General features: G+C 50.9%; 1 protein-coding gene across 7 annotated transcripts in view; it reads right to left on the reverse strand.

Annotated features, from left to right (window-relative positions):
• DLG3 (discs large MAGUK scaffold protein 3) overlaps positions 1-8809 on the reverse strand; it is a 52388-nt gene extending 43579 nt beyond the window's left edge. For 3 of the 7 annotated variants that reach the window (XM_070365597.1, XM_070365596.1, XM_070365595.1), the window contains exons 1-10: positions 8453-8809; positions 5417-5470; positions 5096-5146; positions 4323-4447; positions 3950-4119; positions 3517-3653; positions 3021-3165; positions 2259-2418; positions 518-674; positions 7-109 (exon numbers count right to left, since the gene is read on the reverse strand). In XM_070365597.1, the coding sequence (XP_070221698.1) occupies positions 7-109; positions 518-674; positions 2259-2418; positions 3021-3165; positions 3517-3653; positions 3950-4119; positions 4323-4447; positions 5096-5146; positions 5417-5470; positions 8453-8809 (1459 nt within the window). Of the gene's footprint in view, positions 1-6; positions 110-517; positions 675-1552; positions 1952-2258; positions 2419-3020; positions 3166-3516; positions 3654-3949; positions 4120-4322; positions 4448-5095; positions 5147-5416; positions 5471-8452 lie in introns of those variants that run through there. The other 4 variants (XM_070365599.1, XM_070365598.1, XM_070365600.1 and 1 more) reach the window with 4 other exon arrangements.
• Positions 8810-17616: the final 8807 nt, after the last annotated feature.

The raw sequence follows: 17616 nt of genomic DNA on the forward strand, positions 1-17616 counted from the left end.
TCCTACCTTCAGGTCTGTACTGGGCCACAATGGTGACTGACTGGCCAGCCCGTTTCAGAGCAGCTGCAGCCTGCTCGTGAGTTGCATTCCTCAGGTTCACACCATTGACCTGTCCAAAGAGAGGTGTTGTGAGCCACCTCAAAAGGAAGAAAGGAGTTCTCTGTTGTAGCAGTTAGGAGAGGGAGATGGGTAACCCATCCCTAAGTCTACTCAGATGCCTTTCTCAGTAGCCCATCCCTGCCTATTATGATGAAACCTAAAGATTACACCTCTAGTGTAATAATTATCTTTGTGGGGGTCAAATGTCAACCAGGGTTCAGAGCCAAGTGATATGCATTTCTTCTTTACAAGTCTGGTCTCTGTCCCTCACTAAGGATATCTATAAAGAGAATATGTTTTCTCCAGCTCTTAGCCTTCCCCCACTTCAAAAAACATTCCTTGGAGAAAGGGAGGTCTTCCCTCCTCCCTTTTAGAGTGGCCCAGCTCCCATCCTCCCACCTTGCCTTTGTTTCCTCACCGATAAGATCCGGTCTCCCCTGCGCAGCTCCCCACTCAGGTCAGCTGGGCCTCCTGCCAGGATGAAGGAGACAAAAATGCCTTCTCCATCCTCACCCCCAACGATGTTGAAGCCCAGGCCTGTGGAGCCCTTGTGCAGGATGATCTTGCGGGGCTCCCTGGTGGGAGAAGAGTGGAAGAGTCAGGACAAAGTAGGTATAAATTGTCATCCCTGTGAGGGCTAGCCTGGAACAAGGCCCACATGTCTGTAGAAGGACTTGGGTCCCTAGGTATGATACTCTGTTGCTCCCTTTCTCTCCTGAAACCTGCTTGGCCGCTGTTTGCTGCCAGGTGCCAAGTTTCAGTTGTTCTTCCTCCCTGCTTCCTGAGGGCTTGGAGTGAACTTCCCAGTGGGCAGTCCCTGACTCTCTCAGGTCAACAAACCCCTATCCTGGGCTCTAGCGACCATATCACAGAGCCCACTCACTGGTCCTCTTCCTCCCCAGATTCTCCCATCCTACCAACTGGTGTGGTGGACCCTGGGCCACAAGAAGGGGAATCAGTTAGGGGCTGTGGAATGGCCCTGGGGTTGACTGCACTCACCACCCACAAACTGCGTACTTACTTTACACAGTCTCCTCCGCAGTCCCAAAAATCCACCCACCAGCTATGACCCCTCCTACTTTCTCCAACAACAGATTTAGTCACCAGCTACCACTATGTACCTTTGCTGGGTTATGTGGGAGACAGAGATAAAGAAATCCCAGGTCCCCAAAAGGAGCTTAGGAGCCTAACCAAAGAGAGGAGCCGAGCACGTGAAAACGCCAACTAATCATGTCTAAAGAACCCCTCTGTAAATGGTCACAGCGTCATCAGATGAGAGCAGCAGCAGCTCCTGTGTAATCACACAACCAAACCCGGCACACTTGCCCGGCTCACTCTTCACTTTAAGCATCTCTCATCAGAGGAACCCCAGGTCTGAGGCTCTCCCTCTCTTGTTCCCAGCCTCAGTGCGGGGCTCCCTCCCTGAGACCCGGATGCCCTCCTCTCCTCCTACCTGGTATCCCCTCCAGGCCGCAGGGAGCGGAGCGGCCAGGCCCACCTCTGTGAAGCCCTCCTCCAGGCAGAGGCCGAAGCTGAGCCCAAGCCCAGGGCCAAGCCGGAGCCTGAGAACTTGCGTGTCCTCTCCATGGCTCCTCCAGCTCTCCCCCCCAGCTCCGTCAGCCTACCCTTCCGGCTCCACGGCAGCCTCCCAGGCCCCACCCCGCAGAAACCTGTCCCCCGGAACCCCTGCCGGCCCGACCAGTTCGGCGAAGGTGGCCAGTTCCGTGGCAGCCGCCAGAGTGGGGCGGGGCGGATTCCCTGCGAGGCCACCTGGCCCGCCAGCCCCAGCAGCCGGACTGCTCTCTTCTCTAACGTGGAATGGTTGCAACAGAGGGCGCTGCAACCGTCACAGGGCAAGAAACCCCGCAACCTCCACCCCCTCGGCCCCCTAAACACTCCATCCTACCCTTTCTCCACACTTTCGAAAAGGGGCCACACACTTGGCGCTCCCCCTGATGGTAGAACTTGTTCCTGCAGCCACCTCTGTCCCTCCATAGAGTCCCAAGGGCTTGAGAGGGGGCCTCAGACCCCAAAGACAGGAGCGAGGAGGGCTTTATCCTCTTCTTTGCCATACTGCAAGAAGGCCCGTGGCCAACGAGAAAGGATTCCTCTCCTCCCCATCCCTAGATAGGATGAAGAGGTGGGGGTGGGGGTATTACCTGGTGAAGTCCTCTTCAGCCAGCATGTGCCTGGGGATAGGAGAGTAGCGGGCAGGGGGAACCTGAGGAGGAGCGGGGTAGCTGACCTTGCTCTCCACAGCCCCGAGATAACCCAGGCTGGAGTTATGGCTTATGTGGTTGTCAGCCAAGGCAGTAAAAGCTGGAATGGAGAAAGGGAGAGAGAAGTTGCCGGACCACTCCCCAGTGGTAGCCTCCTCCACCCTCCACCACGGGCTGCCCCCACTCCCTCAGATGCAAAAAAACCAGACCAAGGGATGCTGATTCCTCAGGCCTCTCCTCCCTACTCCACCCCCTAGGGTTCCTCCTCCACAGTCCCTTTCTGAATCCTGAGCTCACTCCTGTGAGTCTTAGAAAGAGCTAAAGTCAAGGCAGTCTACAAAGAAAAGCATGACTAGAGGTGTGACTAATAATAACCCCTCACATCTCTATAGCCTAATACAGTTTTCCAAGGGCTTTCTTGTCCATGATCTCATTTGATCCTTGCAGCACTCCTAAGAGGAGGGCAGCACATATATCACTAGCTCCTTTTTGCCAGAGAGGAAACTAAAGACAGGTGAAAGGGACTTTTCCAAGGGCATCCAGGAAGAAGGGACACAGCTGGGATTTGCACTCAGCTCTCCCCAGCACTGGGCTTATTTTCTGCCCCCCTTCTCTCTCTCTTAACAAGGAGTATTAACTTCTTCCCCTCCAGAAACCAGGGGGTAGGGCTTCAGGCCACGGACAGGACAGGCGGGTACGTACTGCTGGCATAGTCGGGGGGTGCGTACATGTCGTTGAGGTGGAGGCTGCCTGGCTTGGCCACCTTCAGATAGACCATATCAGACGTGTTCTTCAGTGAGGCCACAGCTTCCTCATGCCTCACATCCTGCAGATTGGTGTTGTTCACCTGGAAGAGGTCTTAGGGCTAGCACTGGGGAGAAGAAGGGAGGGCCTCCCCAGGGAACCCTGGAGAGGGGGGGTACTCTTTCAGTGAAATTCAATGGTGCTCTGTCTGAAAGAGGCCCAAGTACAGTGCTGTGAGGAGCAGAGAGAAGCAGAGGGTAGCGGTGGGCAGGTGAGGAAGTTCCAGCCATGAAGAGGACTAGGGGCTTGCTATCTGGGGACACACACCTCAGATGATGCTCTTGAAATTCCCCATAATGCCTAGTCCCGGAGTGAGGTTCAGGGGGAGGGAGAGGCTGCTAAAGCTCCACCTCCCCACCCCGCCATTTGGGCATCCCTAGGAAGGCTGTCTCACCGCCAGCAGCCGATCCCCGATCTGTAGGCGTCCATCCTTCTGAGCAGCACCCCCCTCAATGATCTTGGTGATGTAGATGCTATTGTCTCCTGGGATGTGCTGGTTGCCAATCCCCCCAGCAATGCTGAAACCGAGGCCTGGGAGGAAGCCAGCAAGGAGTGGGAGAGTGATACAAGGAGAAGTTAGAGTGCTCAGTTAAGCCCAACCCCAGTCCCCCATGCTCAGCCAAGCCACCAGACCCATAGGAGCTTTCCCCAGGGATCCCAAATGCTAGGCTGTCATCCCGTGGTCAGTAAGGGTGAGATGTGAGGTCAAGAAAGAAGACTGTGAGCTGAACTGGGGAGGTAGGCAGGGGGTGAGGGGATTCCCTTCCAATTCCTATAGGGCCAACCAGGGGCCTCTGGCCAGAGCACGGGAACCTAGAGGGCCGCACCTTTGGGCCCTTTGAGCAGATTGACCTCCATGATGGTCTCTGGTGGAGGCTGTCGCCTCCGTACCACCAACCGCACCACAGGGCCAGCCTCCTTCAGTGCCTCCACGGCCCGGCTGTGCACCACCTCTGACACGTCCACTTCATTCACCCGCAGCACACAGTCATTCACCCTGCGGGGGAAGCCCAAGAGGCATGACAGTCTGCCACCGCCCCTCCACCCTCCCTCCCATCTCCTCCTCTTTCTCTCTCCTCCCCTCATCCCCCCTCCCCCTCTCAGATCTCATGGAAGGGTCATCCTGTCAGGCAGCCCTCCTCCCCCCCTCACCTCCATTCTGTCCCTGCAGCCCCTGGCCCTGCTTCTAGACCACCTCACCCCAGCCTCCCATCCATGGCAGCTGCTCCACCAGGGATAATCTTGGTAATAAAGATTCCAGGGTCATCGGGGACATGGGGGTTGTCGATGCCACCTGCAATGCTGAAGCCCAGGCCAGAATTTCCCTGCAGAAGGAAGTGGAGAGGCATGGTCTGCTCAAACAGAAGGTATAAGGGAGGGTTTCTGGGGCCCCATCTACCCCTGCCCCTCCCCAGAGCAGCTTCTTCAGGCCTCAGAAGGGGCCATGGCAGGCTGGGGCACATTCGTCACAAATCTGGCAGATTCCCACCCTCTGCTGACCATTCTGGCATGGAGGCCTCAGCGAAGCCATCCCCTCCCCAATTCCCCAGGCCTCAGCAAGCAAGGTCAATTAATATTTGTTAGTGAGTTGATTAGGCTTCCCAGGTGGCACTAGAGGTAAAGAACCCGCCTGCCAATTCAGGAGACATAAGAGATCTGGGTTCGATCCCTGGGTTGGGAAGATCCCCTGGAGAAGGGCATGGCAACCCACTCCAGTATTCTTGCCTGGAGAATCCCGTGGACAGAGAAGCCTGGTGGGCTATGGTTCATAGGGTCACACAGAATCGGACATGACTGAAGCCACTTAGCACACACAGTTGGTTGGTTAATTGATGTAGTGATGCAGCCTCTGAGGGCCGTTTCCCCATCCTCTCAATGCAGGTCCCCATGAGTCTTGAGACCAAGGTTCAGGAACCCCCCACCTGGTTCTAACCCTCTCCTCCCATTTCATCCTGCCCCACTGCCAGACTCACCCGCTCAAGGACTATCTCCTCATACTTGAACATGCCATCGCTGCCATTCACCTGGGGAAAGACACAGGCAGGACCCTAAGTGCCTCCTGCCTAACCCTCCCCATGCCAACCATCTGCCTGCTGGTCAACCTGCTTGTCTCCCTACTCCCTGCAGAGTAGGGAAGCCCAAATTGACCCTGGGACACCTCTTGGCCACAGATGGGGCAGGCTGACCCTGAGGAGGCTCCCCTCTCCTTGCTTCCAGCCACATCAGGCCAAATCCAGCTGCTCACTTAGCCCAGACCAATTGTCTGGGACTGAGCCAGTCAGTGGTGCACTCACCAAGAGGCTGGGCTCCGGGGCCTCAGGGTGCACTAGGAGGGGTGCAAGGCTGGCCTGAGGGGAATGGCAGAAATGGACCATGGTGGGCAAGCCATGCCGCACACAGCATCTGTGCCTGGATGGGAATCTGCTCCTCTCTGAACAACAGGTCTCCCTGACTTGGGGATCACAGACTCCCACCATGTCGGAGCTGGAAAGGCAGCAGTCACCATCTTGTTCAACCTCTCCCATGTGACAGACAGTGACACTGAGGACCAAGGAGGACACAGGTTGTGCCTAAGGGCATATTGCGAGTTAGTGGCAGAACAAGGGCTAGAACCTGGATCTCCAGGTGCTCTTTTGAGTAACGCAAGCTTGCCGAGGCCATTTATGTTCTGGCCAATCGCCTTGCCCATTAAAGCTCATGGGCAAAAAAAAGCTGCCCCCTCAGAGTACCTCATGAATCTTCATTCTGTTTCTCCTTCTGTGTCCCCAAGAACCCAATTCCTCCAGTGGGCAGAAGGAGTCAAAGTCTTAATCCATTTTCTATCCAGGGGCTTTTGATCCCAAACCCTTTGTGTTTCTCAGCAGAAAGGGATCTGGTCAGGAGTCAGGGCAAAGCCAAGGGTGGAACAGGAGCAGAGTGGACAAGGTTCCCCATTAGGAAGAAGCTGGTGACCCACGGACTAACTGGCAGCAGAGTCCATGGCCTTCAACATGCAGTAGTCATGGGAGGAGAAGCAAGGGAAGAGGATGGAAACACAGGGTTGGTTTGACCAACCCACAGAAATAGCCTCCCATGCGTGACAAACTTGTGGCCACTGTCAAATGAAAATGTGATTCTGGACAGACAAGTAGCACCTGCTCCCTGGCTCTCGTTCTCATCCCCACGAATGGAGGAGCCCTCTTGCCTCTCTCCCCAAAGAACCTGGTGCCTTTCCTCCCATCTTTGGCTGTGAGGCCCCTTTCCTGACCCCTGATCCCCTCCTCTGAAGAGGGAAGCTGCAGACCCAGGGTAACAATTCCTCTGCATGCCGTGCTCTGCTTCCCCGCTTCTGCCTTCACCCCACAGCTCTGGCTTTGAAAAGCAGAGGAGGACAGGACTGGCTAATCATGCCTCCACCTTTCCTGAGCCTGGCCCCAGGACTTTTTGCCCTGCAGCCCTAGGAGCTGGTGGGAAGATTCTTGCTGCAGCCTTGCTCTTGTCCCTGATCCCAGGAGGAATAACTGATGGCTCTTAAGAGCCCCGAAATAACACAGCTGCCTGAAGTACCATGCAACAGACACACAGGCAAAAGAATCTCCATGCAGCTCTTTTATGCATCTGGTATACCATGTGTGCCCACATGTGAGAGCCATGCTTCAAGCCCAGCTCCAGCAAGACCCAGCAGCTCCTGGCTTCCGCGCTCCAGTCTCGCATTGTCCCCCTCAAGGAACCCATTCCCAGGGCTAAGAGCCATCCAGGGATCAGTCCTGGCAAAGAAACCTTGACCAACTGGCCCACCTAGCCTTGGGACTGGCATTTATCTCCCAGTTGAGCCAGACAAGTACAAGAGAGTGTTTACAAGGGCAGGTCCCCAGGGTGGAGGGGGAAAGGAGAGAGGGGAACCCGCTGGAGAGGGCAAGGGGCCAAGGCAAGGAACACAGGAAACAGTCGGTGTGAACAGGCAGAACTGAGGACTTCTTTCCCCAGGAAGTCCCCATGCTTCCTTCTGAGTGAGAGCACATTCGATCCCCAGAGGGGGACAGAGGTGGCCAGAACGGTCACCAGCTTGGGGCAGCCAGTACCTGCCCTCCCCAGCAAAGCCTCCTCCTCCCTTCTCCCTACACTGGGGGCTGCAGAGCTGAATAACCAGACAGGCCTTCCGCCATGCATGCCAGGGACCTGGCTCTGCCGGCCCAGCCTCCATTTTGCTGCTTCTCCCACAGATGCTCCTTCCATTTTCTAAGCTGGCAGTTTAGGCTGGGAGTAGAAGCCGGAGTTGTGCCCAGCACCCAGGGGTTCCCAAGCTGTGCCAAGTCAGGGCTGGGGGGCTAAGTTTTCCCACATATAGGGCTACCCCAGGGGAAATGCCCCACCAGGACCAGTCCCTGAACCAAAGCAGCTGCCCCTTGCCTGGCTCCAGGCACCATGCCTGTTCTGGAGCGAGGAGGATTGCTTCAGCTCCCCCCTCAGCACACACACACTTCAGAGCTGCTTGGACAAAAGAGTCCATCCTTCTCAGCAGCCTCTCAGCCTTGCTTGGGACGTGTCTCTTGCCTCCTCCCCCTCCCTCCCTTGCCTGTCAAGCGCCTCTCACCAGGGACACCGCACAGGCACACACACACATAGAGGCACACACATGCACACACTTGCTGCCACATGCTCACACACATATACATGTGGCCACACACACATACGGGCGAACACAGCTAAACCTGCAGCTTCATCTACAGAGACATCTCCACATTCAGAGAGACATCTCCACATGTCCATGTGCACATTCACACACAAAGGGATGGAGAGGGACTCATGGCATCAGGGGATGAAGCTTGGCGAGCTGGGCACATGGCTCCTCAACATAGATTCACAGGCGCTCCACTGCCTTTCTCTACACACCTCAACATACATACACACACACACACATGTCCCTGCTACGCAGAGCACCATGCCCCCTCCTCCCCTCCTGTGGAGACACACACCACACACAGCCCCCGCAGAACCTCCCGCCCCCTGTCAGACAGAGACACTGCTCAACCCCCATACCGAGAAGAACCCAATCCCCCCACACAGGAAAATGTGCCCCTCCGCCATACCTTCACCTCCTGACACACAGCTCCTCCCAATCCCCTCCAAATGGAGACCCCCAAACAGACACACACAGAGAAGCACACATTTCCAACCATCTCTCTTGGGCCAGCTGCAGTGCTGGGGCTCAGGGTCTGCTGGCTTGGAGCCCCAGGAACCCCTGCTGCACTCCAGGCCTCTAGGCCCCCCACTCCGCAGCCCCTCTGAGTTGTCCCCCCTCCGATCTCCCCGCGCCCCCGCCCCCCCGCCCCCCCCCCCCGCGCCCATACCTGCTCATACCAATCCCGGCCTGTACAGGTGCACTCCGGCCACCAGCTGGGGCCGCTGCCGTTGAGTTTGGGGGTGCTCTTGCCCGGGACTGGCTTAGGGGGCACTGGTCCCACATCCCGGCCCGTGGGGATGAGCTTGGCCTTGGTGCGGGGGGTGGGGGTGGCCCCCGCTTGCGAGGGCAGGGTCTGCGAGCTGTAGCCCCCATAACCGGCACTGGCTCCATTGCCCCCACCTGGCCCGTAGGGGTCGGGTACTTGCCAGTCCCCGTAGCTGGGAGGCTCGAGGCGCCGCAGGGCGGCCAGGCGGGTCACCTCGTAGCACTCGGGGCACTTACAGCAGTGCTGGTGCTTGTGCATGGCACTGCCCCCCGCGGCTCGGACCCCCCAGCCCACGCCGGTTTCCACGCCGCCGCCGCTGCCACCGCCGGGCTCCCGGGCACACTCACACTGCTCGGACCAGGAAGGGGGGGGCACCCGTTGGGGCGCCCGGGCGGAGCGGGGCCTGGGGCCGGGCGGGCGTCCCGGGGCCTCTGCCCCCACGCTGCCCCGCACCCACGGCTCCCCCTCCAGCACTGGCGGCTCCGTGTCGCCCGTCGTGGCTCCTGGGCCGAGGCCCAGCGGCAAAGAAGAAGCGGGAGCCTGGGCAGAAGCTGGGTGCTGCGAGGACTGCTCCTGCACTGGTCCCCAGGATGGATCTGAGTGGAGTCAAGAGCATCTCTCCCTGGCTCGGGTCTCAGTTGATTCCAGCCAATCAGCGTACAGAATCAGGCAGCGGCAGCGGCAGCGGCAGGAATGCTAAACAGCGGCTCCTTAAAGCAACAGAGGCAGTGGCGCCCCCAGGCTCAGCCCCAGCTCCCCAAATATCCGGGGTAGGGCTGACCCTAGGTCAGAGACAGGGGACTTAGGCCACGGGTGAGCTCAGCTCTCAATTTCATCCCTTTTCATCTCCAATCTCAGCCTGTCCTCCGCCCACTCCACCCCACCCCACCCTACTACCAAGAGGGAGTTGCAAAGAGATGCTCAATGGGTCCCCGGCCTTGCTCTGAGCTGGGGCCACCAGAAGTAAAGACTTGAGGCGGCAGAACCGATCCAAGGGACGTTAGAGCAGGGTGAGGGAGGTGCTCTCTCCTAACGGGACCAAGGAAGAGGACAGCTTAGGAGGCTATTCTCTTGCCAGTACCTCTTCCTCAGGACTATTGTTCTCTCAATCTCTAGGCCCTGAAATGACTACAACCTAACACTTGACCTGCTTCTATCACCAATGAGGGACTCACACCTAGAACAGGAGGAGAGGAAAGCTCTAAGCTTTTGTCCCTGGTGCACAGATTCCTGTCTCCTCCACTCCACTCCTGCATGTTTATCATGGAGGAAAGCACTTCAGGATGCCAAGAGAGTAAAGAAAGTCCAGGGCAGGAGGAAAGGAAAGAAGAGGTCTAAAATGAAAGAAACCTGAGGGTCTAGAAAAGAAGTTGGGAATACTTGTCCAAGGACATCTTCTTAACCTCTCTAGGCTCAGCCTGTTGGTGGATGGAAGAAGGATGACATGCTGGGAAAACTTGTCATTTTGCTGTTCTTGTTTTGTCATTAGCTACCAGTTATTGAGTCTTTACAAAGTCCTAAGCACTTTACATGCAAACAAAACCCCTACCAAAGTGCTACTATTATTATCTGACTTATACCAATGAGAAATTGAGGCTCAGGGGTGTTAATGCAGCTAGGTTACACAGGTGGAAGTGACGGAATCCTAGCCATTTGACTCAAGTCCACACTCAGAACCGCTCAAGTACAACAGGTCTATTCTAACTTCTGCAGATCTCAGATCAATGATCATTTGTTGCACACCTACTCTGTGCAAGGCCTTGACCTAGGCCCTAGGGCTACAGAAATTTTTTCTTAATTCAACAAATATTCTCTGAGCATGTGCTATGTGCCAGACACTGTTCTAGGATTTAAGGACGTAGCAGCAAACAGGAAAAAAAAACACACACACAATAAATCCTTGCCCTTGGGGAGCTTACATTCTAGTGATAGGACACAGACAAAAATTAGTACAATAAATAAGTGAAGTATATACTACTATATGTGGTGATAAATGCTGTGGGAAAAAAGAAAAAGAGCAAAAAAAGAGGGGTTGGGAGTACTAGGGAAGGATATGAGGTTGTGATCATTTTTTCTTCAAGTTTTTTACCCCTACATTTTAAAAGGAAAATTTTCAAACATACCAAAAAACTGAAAGAATTTTATAGGGATCAGCAAATTGCCACCTAGATTTTACTATACTTGCTTTATCACATATACATCTTTCACATATCCTCTTTAGCTTTTTTTAAAATGAAATTTTACAAACATACAGAAATGCTGAAGGAATAGTACAATGAACTCCTATATATCTTCCTCATAGAGCCAACAACTGGCAATGTCTTGTTATATTTGCTCTATCAATCGACCTACATTTTTTTCTGAATCATTCAAATGTAAGTTACAGATTTCATTACACACCTCCTCTAAATATTTCAGCATTCACTGGGTGAGGATAAAGACATTCTCCAATAATATGAATATGACATGTAAGAAAATTACAATTATTTCATATCATCTAATGTCCAGTCTCTGGCATGCTACATGGGGTCTCAAAGAGTTGGACATGACTTAGTGACTGAACAACAACAATGTCCAGGCTATATTCAAGTTTCTCCAAACTTGTCTTTTATATTTTTTAACATCAGACTCTAATCACAGCTGTCACATTGCATTTGTGTCTTTAGCCACTAGAATAGCCCCAATCTTAACAGAAAAATTTTTATTTTGAAATAATTATAGATTTACAAGGAAATTGCATAGATAGTACAGAGGGGGCCTGTGTACCCTTAACCCAGTTTTACTCAATGATGGCATCTTACATAATTATAGTACAATATCAAAACCAGGAAATTGACATTGGTACAATGTGTGTATAGTTCTATACCATTTTACCACATGTAGAGATTCCTATAACAACCGTTGCAGTCAAGATACAAAACTATTTTGTCACCACAAAGACCTATTGGTGTCATCAGTTTAAAAGATTGAGGAAAGTGTAAAAAAACTTAACTCTATTTAGGTCTCTTTACCCTGTCTCATCGGAGAAGGCAATGGCACCCCACTCCAGTACTCTTGCCTGGAAAATCCCACGGACGGAGGAGCCTGGTGGGCTGCAGTCCATGGGGTCACTAAGAGTCGGACACAACTGAGTGACTTCACTTTCACTTTTCACTTTCATGCATTGGAGAAGGAAATGGCAACCCACTCCAGTGTTCTTGCCTGGAGAATCCCAGGGACGGGGGAGCCTAGTGGGCTGCCGTCTATGGGGTTGCACAGAGTCGGACACGACTGAAGCGACTTCGCAGCAGCAGCAGCAGCAACCCTGTCTCATTTCCACTATGGTTGTCTTTAATATTTCCTCTACATATATTGAGCTCCACGTCAGATGATACTATACCTATTGCTTCAACCATCAGACATTATTTAGACAATTCAAGAGAAGAAGGAAAGTCTGTTGTACTTATGTTTTTATTCATTCTATTCCTTCTTCCTTCCTGATGTTCCAAGAGTTCTTCTTTTATCATTTCCTTTCTCTTTTATGCACTGCCTTTAACCACTCTTTTAGGGCAAGTCTGCTAGTGTCACGTTCTCATAGCTTTCCTTTTTCTAAGGATATCTTGATTTCTCCCTCATTTCTGAAGGATATTTTCACTAAATATAGCATCCAGGCTTGGCAGTTCTTTTAACACTTGAAATATGTTGTGCCACTTCCTCTGGTCACCATGGTTTCTGGTGAGAAATCACTGATTCTTGAATTGTTTTCCCCCTGTTGATAAAGTGGTGTTTCTCTCTTACTGCTTTCAAGACTTTCTCTTGGTCTGGGTTTTAAAAGTTTGATTATAATATGTCTTGGCATGGATTTCTTTATCCTGTTTGGGATTTGTTCAGCTTCTTGAATCTGTAGGTTTATGTCTTTTGCCAGATTGGGGGAATTTTCAGCCATCGTTTCTTGAGGACTTGTTTGGCCCCACTCTCTTTCTCTTCTTCTGGGACTCCCTGATGACATGAATGTTAGGTCTTTTGTTATAGTTCCACATGTCTCTGAGGCTCTGATCATTGTTTTTTTTTTTTTAAGTCTATTTTCCCAGTGTTATTCAGATCGGGCAATTTCTAATGTTCTATCTTCCAGTTCACTGATTTTTTTCTTGTCTTCTCCATCCTGCTGATGAGCCCATCTCCTCAGTTTTTTGGTTTGGTTATTATATTCTTCCATTCTAAAATTTCTGTCTGATACTCCATCATATCTGTTTCTCTGCTAAGACTTTCCATCTTTTTCATTTGTTTCCAACCTATTTGTAATTGCTCACTGAAGCATTTTTTCCCTAATGTTGGCTCCTTTAGACTCATTCTCAGATCATTGAAAGCTCTCTGTCATCTTGGTGTTGGCATCTGTTGTTTAGTTCTTATTCATGGTGAGGGTCTCCTGGTTCCTAGTATGATGAGTGAATTTCCATTGCATCATAGACATTTTTGGGTATTATGTTATCAGATTCTAGGTCCTACTTAAACCTCTTGTTTTGGATAGGCATTTTCTGACACTGTTGCCATCAGTGGAAGGGTCCATTGCCTGGCTACTGCCAGGAGGGGGTAGAGGTTCAAGTTGTTCCCCACTTAACATTGGTTGACACCCAAAGAGGGGTTCGTCTTTACTGCTGGGCAGGTGTGGGAGTTCCAGCCCCCCACAAGGCCTCCACTGACACCTCCCTGGCTGGGGAAGGGTTGAAGGGCCTCCTTCCTGCTCCCAGGTAGCTTCCACTCACCACAGGTAGGGGTGCAGGTGGGGGTGAAGATGATAGAGGACTGGGTGGGGAGGGGAGGAGGAGCAGGGCAGCAGCAAAAGTCTTGACTCTCCACTAGGCCTTCCTCTGATACTCTGATGCCACTCAGGTTAACCTGTGGGGATGGAAGTCCAGACTCCCTACTTAGACACCACCCCAGGGAGCCTGGGGAGTCTGGCAAGAGGGAAAGTCTTGGTTTCCACTTGGGTCTTTGCTGGCTGGAGTGGGTGGAGCTGCAGTTTTTTGTTTTTATTTTTCTGTAATGTCTGGTTGCAGGAGAGTGGTTATTGTCTAAGAGTTTTGTGTTGTCCAACTAAGCTGCCCACTTGCTAGTCTTTGGGCTAAAGAGAGCAGGCTTTTACTGAGGCTTTTTTGTTGTCTGTGTCTCCTGGCACTTCCAGGCTGGCTTCTCCAGCCTACAGTCTGGGATATTAGGCAACAAGAAAACCCAGGGAGCTCACTTAGTCAAAACTGCCCTTTTCTCCCTCTTTTAGAGTCTTCCTATGCTTGTTTTTACATATCACATGCAGAGTTTTAGCGTCCTTATTGGGAGAAATAGGGAGAAGTATGTCTACTCCAGCTGAGTCCAGAACTAGAAGTCTCCTATCTTTTTTTAAAAAAAAGTATTTATTTATTTTGGCTGCACTGGGTCTCAGTTGAGACATGCGGCATCTTTTTTAGTTGCAGCATGCAAACTCTTCTTTAGTTCTGGCATGTGGGATATAGTTTCTTGAGCAGGAATCAAACCCAGGCCCCCTGCATTGGGAACTAGAAGTCTTAGCTACTGTATCACCAGGGAACTCCCCCCATTTTTTTTTTTTTTTTAATTAATGACATCGGCTTTTTGAAAAGTACAAGTTAGTTGTTTTGTAGAATATCCTACTTCTGGATTTGCTTGTTTTTTTTTTTTTTTTTTTTCCCCTCATGGTGTCATTTATCTTGTTCCTCTATACCCTGTATTGCTGTAAACTGGACATTAAAATAGAGGCAATCTTAAATAGGTTTTCAAGGTAGGCACTACTGAGAAAATGATATTTGAAAAAGATTTGAGGGAGGTGAGGAAGAAAGTCATGCAGAAGTGTATGCCTAGCAAGGGTGCTAGATAAGGATTGCATCTGGCTTGTTCAAGGAACAGCAAGGAGAACCAAGTAGCTGGAGCAGAGTGGGGGGTGGGGTGGGGCGGGTACTAGCAAATAAGATCAGAGATTTCGAAGAAGACCAGACTGTATACAGTCTGTAGGACACTGAAGGACTTTGGCTTTATTCTGAGATGGAGAGCCATTGGAGAATTTTGTGCAGAGAACTGACATGATCTGACTTGTGTTTAGCAACATCACTCTGGCTTCTGAGAATGGGTCACAGGGGACAAAGGTGAACCAGTGAGACCAGTCAGGAGGCTTACTGAAGTGATCCAAAGGAAAGGTGATGGTGGTTATGACCAGGATGTAGCACTGGAGGTGATAAGAAGTGATTGGATTCTACATGTATTTTGAGGAGAAAGTCAACAGGATTTGCTGACAGATTGATTATGAGGTGTGGCCTTATCTGGCCAAGATTTTTTGGCCAGAGCAACTGGGAAGGTGAAATTGTCATCGACTGAGATGAGTACCACTTTAAGGAAGAGGTCATTTTGGGGAAAAAGATCAGGTGTCCAGATTTAGACATTTGAGTTTGAGACGTCTATCAGATATCCCAGTTGTGATAAATAGTAAACAGGCCTTGTCACTGGGATGCTCAAAGCTGGAGAAAAGGAAATACAGAAGCAGGTCATTACAGTAACTGCAAAAAGTGCTATTTCAGAGGGTATATAAGAAAGCAAGTTATCAACTCTATTTGTGGGTGATGAGGGGCTTATGAAAAGTGTCATAAGAGATGACATTTTTAGTTTGGTCCTGAAGGGTGACTAGGTGTTCATTAGGCAGAGAAAAGTACAACTCAGTTGTTTTATGGAATATTCTACCTCTGTATTTGTCTGGTTTTCTGTATTCTTAGCCCCTGGCACACAGTGGTTGCTCAATCACACCTAATCCAGTCACTAGTTGTGTGACTTTAGCCATCACTTTACCTCTTGACTTCCCTGGTGGCTCAGATGGTAAAGCATCTGTCTACAATGCGGGAGACCTGGGTTTGATCCCTGGGTCGGGAAGATTCTCTGGAGAAGGAAATGGCAACCCACTCCAGTACTCTTGCCTAGAAAATCCCATGGACGGAGAAGCCTGGTGTCCATGGGGTCACAAAGAGTCAGACGCGACTTCACTTTCACTTTTCACATTACCTCTTGAGCTTCAGTTTATCTGTGAAATGGAAACAATCATAGGGGTTTTGTGGGGATTAAATGTAAAACATTGAGCACTTCACCTAGTACACAGTGGATTAGGGTTAATTATTATTCATGACCAAGTCTAGGCTACTCTGGTAACTCAGGACCTTAAAGTCTTTTATATGCTCAGCAGTTTGTCAATACTATAGAGTGCTAGACTCTTCTTACATCCAAAAAGTAGCTCAGGAGAAAAATTGCTAAGCCTGGAGTGAATGAAGAGGGTTAAACTGCCTTCCTCATGCCTGATCTCCATTGACTGCCCCCCTTCACATTTTCACTTTTAATGAATATGAGTAAAGCCCATTTACATTCATAGTGAGCTTCTCCCCACTCTAATAGGCTCCCTGATGCTCAGACTGGACATGATTGGCAACCCTGGGAACAGGTCAGCAACCCTGAGATGCTTTGACACTTGGAACCCCCTCCCAACTGCTAGACCTCCAGCCTGAGACCTCAGGGAGACAGGCGCCCCCTACAGGTGGAAAACAACTGCCCCTGCAGGCGATTGAGATTGTTAGGCAAATGGGCTGCCTGATGAAAGTGAAAGAGGAGAGTGAAAAAGTTGGCTTAAAACTCAGCATTCAGAAAACTAAGATCATGGCATCTGGTCCCATCACTTCATGGCAAATAGATGGGGAAACAGTGGAAATGGTGAGATACTTTATTTTTGGGGGCTCCAAAATCACTGCAGATGGTGACTGAAGCCATGAAATTAAAAGACGCTTGCTCCTTGGCAGAAAAGTTATAACCGAGCTAGACAGCATATTAAAAAGCAGAGACATTACTCTGCCAACAAAGGTCCACCTAGTCAAAGCTATGGTTTTTCCAGTAGTCATGTATGGATGTGAGAGTTGGGCTATAAAGAAAACTGAGCACTGAAGAATTGATGCTTTTGAAGTGTGTTATTGGAGAAGATTCTTGAGAGTCCCTTGGACTGCATGGAGATCCAACCAGTCCATCCTAAAGTAAATCAGTCCTGAATATTCATTGGAAGGTCTGATGCTGAAGCTGAAACTCCAGTACTTTGGCCACCTGATACAAAGAGTTGCCTCTTTTGAAAAGACCCTGATGCTGGGAAAGATTGAAGGCGGGAGGAGGAGGGGATGACAGAGGATGAGATGGTTGGATGGCATCACCAACTCAATGGACATGAGTTTGAGTAAACTCTGGGAGTTGGTGATGGACAGAGAGGCCTAGCGTGCTGCAGTCTATGGGCTGCAAAGAGTCAGACACGACTGAGTGACTGAACTGAACTGATAATGAGACTGAAGCCACCGAGGAACCTGATACAGGATTTGGGAGGAGAGTGACTATTTCTGACTTCCATCCAAGGTCTCTCCAGCTCCCTCAGCAAACTGACAGGATGAGGGTGGTGTGGCCCGCTACTGTATGATAATCTGGGCTCATTCTTGAAAGTACAGCTCCATTGGGTGACCCCAGTCTTTTTGTGTGAAGAAATAACCACTCTTGCCCCAAAGCCCTTGGGGCTTTTCACCTGGGAGCCAGAGATTGGGTTTGCTGAAACTGGGAAGTTTCTGCTTTGCAAGTAAGGGGAATTGTTATGAGTGTGCATTCTCGGTGGATGGGAATTCTAGCACATTGGGCATGGGGTGGAATAATTTTGATGATTAGTTCACTAAGGTATCAAGATTTCCCCACCATCCCCAATGAATGGATTAGGAAAATCCTACTTCCACCCATTAAGATAAAAAGGTCCTATAGGAGTTTCTCAGTGGCTTTCCTCAATTAGATTTCTCCATGGAGTAGAGCGGAGAAGGCAATGGCACCCCACTCCAGTAATCTTGCCTGGAAAATCCCATGGACGGAGGAGCCTGGTAGGCTGCAGTCCATGGGATCGCGAAGAGTCAGACACGACTGAGCAACTTCACTTTCACTTTTCACTTTCATGCATTGGAGAAGGAAATGGCAACCTACTCCAGTATTCTTGGCTGGAGAATCCCAGGGACAGAGGAGCCTAGTGGGCT

Source organism: Bos mutus, chromosome X (assembly GCF_027580195.1).
Source record: "Bos mutus isolate GX-2022 chromosome X, NWIPB_WYAK_1.1, whole genome shotgun sequence".
In the NCBI taxonomy this organism is placed as follows: domain Eukaryota; kingdom Metazoa; phylum Chordata; class Mammalia; order Artiodactyla; family Bovidae; genus Bos; species Bos mutus.